Raw genomic sequence first — 11,270 nt, forward strand, 5'->3', positions numbered from 1 at the left:
TGAAGGCTTCACTAAGAAGGTGATATTTGATGTGGACTTAAAAGATGAACACGCTTTACCATGTAGAGAGAACATGTGCAAAAGCAAAGAAATGTGAAATTATTCAGAAAACACGAAGTAGTCCAGTGTACTACTTTAGACCATGATAGGGAGTGATTGGAAATTCATAGGGGTCAGAGTATGAAGGGTCTTTGTTGAACTTCATGATGGACCTATTATTTGTATGGGGAAGCACTGAACTCTCTGACAGTAAGTACGGATCTTCCCTCTATGGGGCAGTGCTCTGGATATCACTCAAGTACTCTGCTCACTTTCTGCCTCCATGATTACCTCTGAAGGTCCCTGTACATTTGGCCCACTAGGGTCACCAGCCTGGCCACTCTTAGTAAATGTCCCTTGCTTGCCCTCACATTCCATGATTAAGTCTTACTAATTAGTTCCTTTGATGATCAGCTCATACAAAGTTATTGTGACATCCAGAGTGAGGAGCAAAACCTTAGAGTACTAGAGTATCTCAAAAATATTCAGGGAGGGAGGAGGAGAGATAGGGAGAACAAGAGATTGCATTGTGGTGTAGAGGCTGAGGGTGAAGAGAAAAGATATGAGGGAAATGAATTTTCTAGAAGGAGCATGTGGCTGATGCTAATAAGAAAGCAAAGGCTTTTTTTTTTTTTTTTTACTTTTTTAGGTATAGCCTCATTCCCATGTGTGTCCTTGAGATTCTTTTCTGACAAAATCTGCTGTAGTTTGCTCTTCCTCGACAACCCAAACAGGTGGGAACAATTCAAATCCAAGTCCCCCCTTTATTCAGTTACCTTTTTATTACCTCTTACGAGGTTTTGACCCATCCAATCAACCCCAGTGACTCCTACCATGACTTCTCCCAATCTGATAGGTTCCCAAATCAGATCAGCCACTTTCTCTATATTACCAGCAGCCTTCTCTGCCATGCCCAGGGGTTTGAACTTTATCTTGTAGACCAGCATTTGCAAAAGTGTATTTAGAGAAATACTAAATGTTCCATGTGATGGTAATAAGTGTTATTTGAAACAAGGGTTCCATTGTCAGGTAAGTTTGGGAAATACTAAATACTCCTTCTTGGATAGTCACAATGCCCATTAGTGTAGTGAAGATTCTGAAAATATTTCAGTAAATACATCTGTCTAACTTTGTTTAATCCAGCATCTCCCACAGTTATTTAACCACATAATCATTTTTTCTGTGCAATATTTATTAACATCTATGGAACATTAATGGTGCCCAGAACATAATTCAGGATATGCTGGTAGAAGCATTGTAGGAGCATAAAAGGATTTCAAAGTAGAGGACTAACAATTCAGATTTAAGCATTAGTAAGAGCACTCTGGCACCAGTGTGATGAATGGATTGATTAGAGAGGACTCTAGCAGAAGTGACAATTGTCTAGGGATGTTGGTGAGGGCTTTGACAAGATTGTGACAGTGGAGAAGGGAAGAGGACACACTGGATTAATATTGAGGTGGTAGAATTAACAGGATTTGGTGATAAAATGTCAGATTGGGAGGGGGAAGATGTTTCATCTGCTACTGGTATGTTGATGTTAAAATGTTTGTTAGAGATTGGTAAATTGGATATATCAGTTTTGAGGGAAATCACTTATGAGAGAAATCTGGGTTAGAAATGGATATTTGAGACTGAAACAGTATAAAGTGAGACTAGAGTGGGCCCCATCAAAACTGAATATTTAAGAGGTATGAAATAAGAAAAGTAAGAAAGGCCAAATCTAAAGTTTCCCCCCTTTTTCAGTTTATTGAGATATAACTGATGTATAGCATTGTGTAAGTTTAAGGTGCAACATGATGATTTGATATACATACATATTGCAAAATGATTACAGTAAGGTTAGTTAAGACATCCATTACCTCACATAATTACAATTTCTTGTGGTGAGAACATTTAAGATCTACTTTCTTAGCAATTTTCAAGTATTTCAAGCATTATTGTTAATTATAGTCATCAAATTGTACATTAGATCCCAGAAATTATTCATATTATAATTGGAAATTTAATCCATTGGCATTGGCCAACATCTCCCCATTTCCCCTATTTCCTAGCCCCTGACAATCACCATTTTATACACTGTTTTTATGAATTTGGCATTTTTTTTCTTTTAGATTTCACATGTAAGTGAGATCATACAGTTTTTGTCTTTCTCTGTCTGACTTGTTTCACTTAGCATAATGCCCTCAAGGTCCATCCATGTTGTTGCAGATCGCAGGATTTCCTTCTTTTTAATGATGAATATTATTCCATTATATTCCACATCTTATTTATCCATTCATCCATCAATGTACACTTAGGTTGTTTCCGTGTTTTGGCTATTGTGAATAATGTTGCAAAGAATATGGGGGTGCAGATATCTCTTCGAAATAATGATTTCATTTCCTACGGATACCCACATGTGGGATTGCTGGATCATATGGTAGTTCTATTTTCAATTTTTTGAGGAACCTCCATCTGTTTTCCATAGTGGCTGCACCAATTTACATTACCACCATTAGTGCATGAGGATTTGCTTTTCTCCACATCCTTGCCAACACTTATCTTTTGTCTTTTTGGTAGTAGTCATTCTAACAGGCATGAGGTAATATCTCACTGTGGTTTTAATTTTTCGTTTCCCTGATGATTAGTGAAGTTGAGCATCTTTTTATGTACCTGTTGGCCATTTGGATGTTTCTTTGGAAAAATGTCTGTTTAAGTCCCCTGCCCACTTTAAAATCAGATTTTTGCTATTGAGTTGAATGAGTTTTTAAATGGTCTTTTAACTTTTGTTCTTTTGCTAAGTGTTTTTTTTTTTTTTAGTATAGTCAACACATAATATTATGTTAGTTTCAGTTGTATACCTTTGCTGTGTTTCTAAGTGTGTCTTTTGTTGGTTGCCTTGTGAAGGAAGAGATATCTGTGTTTTTATTTACTCTTTTAAAATTCTCAGAATACAGCTCTAAGAAAACTTTTAAGCAGAACTTAGTAAGACTTTAAAATATAGATATAAAGCAGATTTCCCGTAGTAGACTCAGGATGGCAGCAAATACCTTGGGGTTATGGTGTGAGAGGACCATCATGACAAAATGACCTATGTGAAATGCCTCTGCCAACTGAAAAGTAATCTTAAAATTGCGTTTGATTTATGTGAAAGGCATGATTGTTAGGTTAGTGTTGTGGAGATAAGGGAAGCCTTTCTATTTGGAGGCAGCAGATTACCACACAAAAAAGAACCCAAAAGTCCATCAACTGGTGAATGGATGAAAACTGTTGTGTATATATGTAATGCAATATTATTCAGCCATAAAAAGAATGAAGTACTGGTACATGCTACAACACGGATGAGCCTTGAAAACATGCTAAGGGAAAGAAGCCAGTCCTGAAAAAACCACATAGTCTATTATTCCATTTATATGAAATGTCCGGAAATGGCAAATCCATAGAAATGGAAAGTAAATTAGTGTTTGTAAGGCTGGGAAAGATGATGGAATGGGGAGTGACTGCTAATGTGTACTGGTTTTCTTATTTGAGGTACTGAACAATGTTCTAAAATTAGTGGTAGTGGTTGCACAACTCTGTGAATATACTAAGTACTACTGAATTTTACACTTTAAACAGGTTAAACTTATGGCATGCAAAAAAAAAATCTCAATTAAAAAATGCATTATGACAAAATAGCAACAGCAACCACCAGAGTGGTGGCTACTTGGGCTGTTTGGCTATCACTTGAGTCCTTCAGGACCTGGGGGGTTGGACTTAGGGAGGAAAGCCAATAGGGAGCAAGGAAGGAAACATGTCTGTGCCTAGAGTGCCCATGGCTGGCCCTGAGGGACCTCAGGGTGCCCCCTTTTTGTGGAATGACTGAGTGAAGCTCCTTAGGACAGCAACTATGAGGGCTTTGTGGCAAGGAAGGAATTCCTAATGTCCTCCCCTACCACACATAGCCTTCCCTTATCTCCTTTTCTCCACCTCTTGGTTAGCAGCAAATGAGTCTCCTCTTCAAGGTACATGCTTTTGGGCACGCAAGCCCATTCAGTCACAGGAAAATCAGCTTTTGGGCCTCTGAGCAGCCATACTGGGTCTTATGCTGGTCAAACAGTTTGCACAGGGCATCCATATAGAGTGCATGGTATTTGTCCACCATTTCCTGGCTTGGTTTTTCAATTTTGGGCAGTGGCAGAGGCTCCCCAACTGGAAATGGGAAAAAAGAAGGGGCAAATGTTAGAATCTTCTCTTCCTTTAACCTCCTTCTTCCCTGGGCCAGATTCTCTCACTTGCCAAGTCAACTCCCAGATTCTCCCTCTTTGAGGTTGAGGTCAGGAAAGAGCTGAGGTGGACTTGGGGCTGAAAGCAGCACTCACCCACAGTGACGATAGGCAGCGAGTATGGCAGGAGCCCATAGGAGCCTTGGCAGAAGCCTCTTCCATAGAAGACACAAAAATAGAAACCAAAGATTCTGCGGAAGGAGCTCTGGAACTTGTACATCCAGCTGTCCTTATGGAATTGCACCTGATCATATACCTCAGTTTCTCCAAAAGTGAAGGTGGGGACCAGATGAGCCCTGAAGGAAAATCCTGATTTATTTCTCAAACACAGGCTAGGATGAGAACCACTCAGGAAGAACATTTGTTCCTGGCCAGGCTCCCAGCTATATAAAATCCCTGCAACATAAAGCATTTCTTCTTGCACTAAACAGGGCTCCCATATTTACTGTCTCTTTTCTTGAAATGTTCAAATCTAGTGAGAATGTTATCTCTGGGCCAGGATCACAAGGGCAAGATATGGGGGTATAGGGAAGGAAGAGGGTTTTGGGCAGAGATCCCCAGAAACTTATATCATGGTAAAGAAAAGCTTCCAGGAAGTGTCATGCAGGGAAATATCTGACTCTGTTTCTACTAGTAGGAAGCATAGAGATGATGTTAATATTGCACAGATGCATATATTATGATATGCCCATCACCCACAGGGACTATGCATAAGGTATTCTGTCCCTTGAGATTAGAGAAGAGAAAATTTGTGTCCCTCTCGGGCCATAGGTAGAGAATCAGGCTCCTGAAGTCTTCCTGTGAGAGAAGAGTAAAGAGAACATGGCCTTTCTTATACAAACCTTTGCGAGTTACTAGTAATCTCTCTGCACTTTGATATATGTTACCTTACTGGATCCTCACAGCAGAGACAATGTGGGGCACAGTGGAAGGCGGTGGTATTTTCTCTATCTTACAGATCCAGAAGCCCAGGTTCTGAAGGGGAAAGTTCACTCAGGCAGTCAGTGAGTGGCATGACCTGGGCTAGAACCCAGGATTCCTTCCTCCCAGCTCAGAACTCTCTCTACATTATGCTCCAAACTGATGAACAGGCCACTCAGGCAAGGTCCCTAGGTGAACTACTTTTCTCTGAGTCAGAAATAGGACAATTATCTCTGTGTTCAGTGGGCTGGCCTCCTGACCTTATGGTGCACCCCACAGTTCCAGCCTTGGGCACCTGCCCTTTACCTCCCATCTTTATCCCTCAGTTAGAGTGGCTATTAATTATCTACCACTTACTGTGTGCCAGACACATTTGGTGTTTTATGTGGATGACTTCATTTAATAATCAAGGCAAAAAATGGGCAGAAGACATGAACAGACACTTCTCCGAAGAAGACATAGAAATGGCTAACAGACACACGAAAAAAGGTTCATCATCATTAGCCATCAGGGAAATTCGAATCAAAACCACACTGAGATACCACCTTACACCAGTTAGAATGGCAAAAATTGAGAAGGCAAGAAGCAACAAATGTTGGAGAGGTTGTAGAGAAAGGAGAACCCTCTTACACTGTTGGTGGGAATGCAAGTTGGTACAGCCACTTTGGAAAACAGTGTGGAGGTGCCTCAAAAAATTAAAAATAGAGCTACCCTATGACCCAGCAATTGCAGTCCTGGGTATTTACCCCAAAGACACAGATGTAGTGAAAAGAAGGACCATATGCCCCCCAACGTTCATAGCAGCAACGTCCGCAATAGCCAAACTGTGGAAAGAGCCGAGATGCCCTTCAACAGATGAATGGATAAAGAAGATGTGGTCCATATATACAATGGAATATGACTCAGCCATCAGAAAGGATGAATACCCAACTTTTACATCAACATGGATGGGACTGGAGGAGATGATGCTAAGTGAAATAAGTCAAACAGAGAAAGTCAATTATCATACAGTTTCACTTATTTGTGGAACATAAGGAATAGCATGGAGGACATTAGGAGAAGGAAGGGAAATATGAAGAGGGGGATACCAGAGGGGGAGATGAACCGTGAGAGAGTATGGACTCTGAGAAACAAACCGAAGGTTTTAGAGTGGAGGGAGGGTGGGGGGATGGGTTAGTCTGGTGATGGGTATTAAAGAGGGCACATACTGCATGGAGCACTGTGTGTTATATGCAAACAATGAATCATGGAACACTACATCAAAAACTAATGATGTAATGTATGGTGGTTAACTAACATAATAAAAAAAATAAACCCCACAATGACCCTATGGAGTAGGTACAATTATTAGTAGCCACATTATGAAAATGAAAACACCAAGACTCAGAACGGTTAAGTAATCTGTCTCAGAGAGTAATAGTAAGTTATGAAGCCAGGGTTCAAATCAGGCCCCCTGACTTCAGATTCTGTGCACATACTCACCATACTGTACTGCCTGCCCCTTGCACTTACCATTAACAAACAGATATAGATATTGATATTGCTAGAGATGATGTGGGCATCATCTGTATATTAAGGGAGTCCTAGCCAAGCCCCCTGATAATGAATCTGGGTTTCTGGTTTGGCTTCCTGAGAATTGGTCCAGGTAGTTTAGAAGGAGTGGATGACATAAACCTTTTAAAAATGCTATGGCCATCTCCCTTATGCACTAGTAAGTTCCATGAGGGCAAGACTCACGTCTGATTCATCTTGGCATCACCTAGCAGGTGATGCTGCTCAGAGAAGGCCATCCACCCCTGCCCTGGGAGGAAGACCTACCCATGCTGGAGGGCTGTGCGCACAAACCCCTTGCGCTTCTGGAGGATGAGGGTGGTGGTGTTGGGCACACTTTGCAGGGCCTCTCCCACCCCTCCTACTACGATGCCCACAAGGTTGCCAGTGCCATGGCTTAGCAGGTAGTCGATAGCTGGCTGACTCACGGAGCACACACCTAAGGAGAATCAAAGAGCAGAGAGAGGAGCAAAATAAGGGGAAAGGAAAATGGCTGAGAGGGAATACTCTCTGCTTACTCCTCATTGGCTTGTCTATGTGCCCTCTGTTCCCATGAGTCCCAGAAGGAGAATCAATGAGATGGGACCAAGGGTGTGGAGAAAAGAAGGCTGAGGACAAACCCAGCATGTTTCACTTTGAGGCAATATCTTCATTCATAGGAGACATTAGGTTAAAACTATAGTAGGAAGGTTTCCAGTGGGATAACCAGAAGAACTTTCTGAATCTCAACTATAATCTTACTCTTTTCTTTTCCTCTATTGTCACCAAATAGCAAAAGTTATTCTTTACTGAGCATGTACTCTGTGGCAGGCACTATATTGAATGCTTTACTTGTATGATCTCATTTGGCCGTCACACCAAATCTGAGGTTAGACTATTATCATCAGCATCTCCTTACAGATGAAGAAAGTGAGACGGGTAGCTTGCTCAAGACCACGCAGTAGGCGGCAGAGCCAGGATTCAAACCCAGTTTAGCTCCAGAACATATGCTTTTAACTACTACGCTTTGATAGGAATGGATGAGAGGTGGTTGAGAGGTAGGGGATGGGGCTTAAAAAGGTGAGTATCCCAGCAGAGAAATGGGCCAGAAGCTCCAGTAAGTATGGTCAGAAGTACCTTTGGCCATGAGGTACTCCCTAACAAAGGGGACCCTGAAGAACCAGGACAGTGTGGCCAAGTAGGGAGTGATGCCTGGGTAGATCTTCGAGAAGCCTGTGGCTTCAGTGCAGAAGTTGCAGAAGGGTCCAAAGGTCAAGAGGCCATGAGGATGAACCCCCATGATGTAGTTGTGCTCAGGTGACAGGTTTTTAGTCTTCAGGATCTGCAGCCATGAAAAGAAGCACCAGAGGTATTGAAATAAGATCACATGAAGAAGCAAAGGTGAAGACACTTCAGGGATCAGGGTGCTCTCTGAAGCAGAGCTTTTCAACAGCTAGGCCATGAGTGGGTTTCAGGGTTTTTCAACAGCTAGGCCAAGGTACCTCAGCTCCTGGAAAGCCAGGAAGGATCTGGGGCAGCTAGAACTGCTGGACCTCTTCCCCATGGGTGGCTGCAAGTAGTTCCAGCCATTTATCTCAATGCACTTTATGCATAGTATCATTTTGTACGAGTGTTTAAGTGAAAAGGTCGGCAAGTTCTGCTCTAAAAATTGGGGCAACGTTTATTGTCTAGTCCAAAGAATGCTCAGAGGACCAGCATAGCACTACATTACTAGATCGTCTTCCTGATATTTTCTCCTCCCAACCCCCTTCCGGTTTCTGCCTAAGTAACTTCTATTGAACTTGAAAACCCTGCCTAAATATCACCACGTCTGTGAAGCTTTTTCTTACCCCTCATCTGAACTACTTGTGTACCATGTACCAAACTATAAATACATACTTGTCTGTCCTTCTCATTAGATATGAGCACCTTGATGACAGGTTGCATCCTACTCACTTCTCTGTACCTCTAACATGTAGTACAGAGTAGGCTTTCAATCAACGTTTGTTAAACTGAACTGAATTGTATTTGTGTTTCTGTCTGTGTCATCTGGTAGGTCATGCCAAGGGTGTCCAAAGTATGCTAGCACAGTAGCGAGTACCAGCCACAACGTTGGGTCTTGAAGTATGTCTAGCCTGCCCTGAGACTTCTCTGGTATGTTCATTTTCCTTATGGACAACCCCAGTTATTTGGCATAAATGCCTAGTATTTTGGGAACTGCTGGGGATGCTGGGAAAGAGACACTTACCGTAATGGGGAAATAGTCCCTGAGGTGGGTCCAGATACACAAGTTCCTTACCCAGCCTGAACGCCTGCCACCTGAGAGAGAAATATCAGTGGGGGATGGTGTCTGTGTGCCAACCCCATCCTTCCCCCTCACTCAGGGCTTTCCTAACAGCATGGAGGGTCATGGCTCCGCTAGAGAGGTGGAAAAGGAAAAGACCCCAAGAGGGTCCTGGCTGGCCCAGGTCCTGTGACTCTGAGAACTTGGATGAGAGACCTGTGGTATGGTGAGTGGGACTCCCTGGTTACAGGTTAACCTAGAACATTCTTTTTTTTTTTTTAATAAGTTTTTGTTTTGTTTTTTTAAAGATTTTATTTATTTATTTGACAGAGAGAGAGACAGCGAGAGAGGGAACACAAGCAGGGGGAGTGGCAGAGGGAGAAGCAGGCTTCCTGCTGAGCAGAGACCCCGACACGGGGCTCCATCCCAGGAGCTGAGCCGAAGGCAGATGCTTAACGACTGAGCCACCCAGGCGACCCTAAGCTGGAACATTCTTAGGCCATGTTCTTTCTAGGTCCACGAGTCTTACCTTGATCTGGGGTCTTCCAGTCCAAGAAAAACCAGGTAAAGTAAAGCACTGGCAGCGGCCACAAGGATGTAAACAGCAAGCAAATGAACAATGGCTGCAAGATAAAAACTGACGAGGGAGCAGGTCAGACCAAAATTGTTCTGCCAGCAGAACTTGCCCATGTACATCCCCATTAAGAGCCCCCCAAACTACCCAAGCTTCTGGTCCTGGCCTTCTGCACAGTCTAGCTCCTGCCCATCCAGCAGGATGTCTACTTGGCCTTCCTCTATCATCTACTGTACACCAGCCGTATTTCTCTAATTCCCCATCATCCCTGTCCACTTGCTTCCTCAGCCACTCACCATCCCTCTACCCCTTCCTGCTCCCTGCCTGCCACCAGCTTTTCCCCCGCTCCCATTCATCCACCATCTTTCCCTTCTTGTCTCCTGTCTCCTTTGCTATCCATCATCCCCAACCCCTTGTTAAACCGCTAGCTCATCATCCTTCCTTGCCCATAAACTATCCATATCTCCCCACACCCTGCTCACTAAGCATCTGCATCCCTGTACTTCTTCCCATTCACCATTCTTTTTTTAAAAAAGATTTTATTTATTTGACAGAGAGAGAAAATGCGCACAAGTAGGGGGAGTGGCAGGCAGAGGGAGAAGCAGGCTCCCCACTGAGCAGGGAGCCTGATGTGGGGCTTCATCAAAGGACCATGGGATTATGACCTGATCCAAAGGCTGATGCTTAACCGACTGAGCCACCCAGACGCCCCCCACCCCCGCCATTCACCATTCTTGTCCTCTTGCTCATTCACCATTCCTTCCATTATCACTATCTCCCCACATGCTACCACCCCACCCCCTCCCAGAATGGAAAACTCTATGGTTTAAACACAGGCTATACTTCTCCAAGTCTGTAATTCTAATGCTTCTTCTGTCCCACTCCCCGTGCAGTATGCTCATGGACATATCATGCCTATTCCCTGGGCCTCATTTCCCCTTTCCAGATGGTCAGGGTTAAGAAGTGGCTGAAATTAGCCAGATCTACTCATATCCATCATGACCCTGTTCTACCCCTCTGCCTGTTCTCACTGCCTCCTGTGGCTCTATCTCTTCCTTCTCCAGGGTGTTCATGCGACTCAAGACTCCTTGGCTTTACTCTGTAGCACCATCTGAGATGATCAAAGGTTAGATATGAGACTTCCCATGAGCATGAAGTTCACCCCAGATCTGACCCTGGCCTCTGACTCTGGCTTCTTGCTGTGCACTCTAGGATCAGTACTCACCTATGACAAGGTAGCTCAAGGGCCACTGCAGAAGTATCAGACTCTGGAAGTGTGTAGGCTGCCCGAAACAAGGCATGATGCTCAGGAGCCTGAGGAAGACAAAGATCCCAGAACACTCTTCCAACCAATGGTGCCACCAGCCTCTCGAAGCTTGCTCGATAGTGAATGCATATGATCAGGAGAATTTTCACCTGCCCTTTTCCTTCTTTGTCCTGCCCCACACCTACGACCCACTGCAGGAGGCAGGCTTTGGAGTACCAAGGACTGTCCTATCAGATCTGAGCCCTGGGCCCTGACCATTTGCCCTTTGACTCTTTCCTGAGATTATTAAGACATCAGGATGAAGAAAGGTAAGAAGGACTGCCACCTAGTCCTAATGACTCAGAGATCAAGAGAAGGGAAATACCTTTAACAGGCCACTCTGAGACTATGGGGGTTGTGATCTCAGGA

The 11,270-nt window shown here is 43.5% G+C and overlaps 1 protein-coding gene across 1 annotated transcript; it reads right to left on the reverse strand.

Moving 5' to 3' along the window:
- Window positions 1-4,057: 4,057 nt before the first annotated feature.
- On the reverse strand, window positions 4,058-10,896 carry AWAT1 (acyl-CoA wax alcohol acyltransferase 1). The gene is made up of 7 exons (XM_027607434.1): window positions 10,821-10,896; window positions 9,551-9,658; window positions 8,986-9,056; window positions 7,875-8,079; window positions 7,026-7,197; window positions 4,383-4,582; window positions 4,058-4,212 (listed from the first exon to the last, which is right to left on the reverse strand). The coding sequence occupies exons 1-7, from the start codon at window positions 10,894-10,896 to the stop codon at window positions 4,058-4,060; spliced, it is 987 nt and encodes a 328-aa protein (XP_027463235.1).
- Window positions 10,897-11,270: the final 374 nt, after the last annotated feature.

The sequence above is a fragment of the Zalophus californianus genome, chromosome X (genome assembly GCF_009762305.2).
Source record: "Zalophus californianus isolate mZalCal1 chromosome X, mZalCal1.pri.v2, whole genome shotgun sequence".
Lineage (NCBI taxonomy): Eukaryota > Metazoa > Chordata > Mammalia > Carnivora > Otariidae > Zalophus > Zalophus californianus.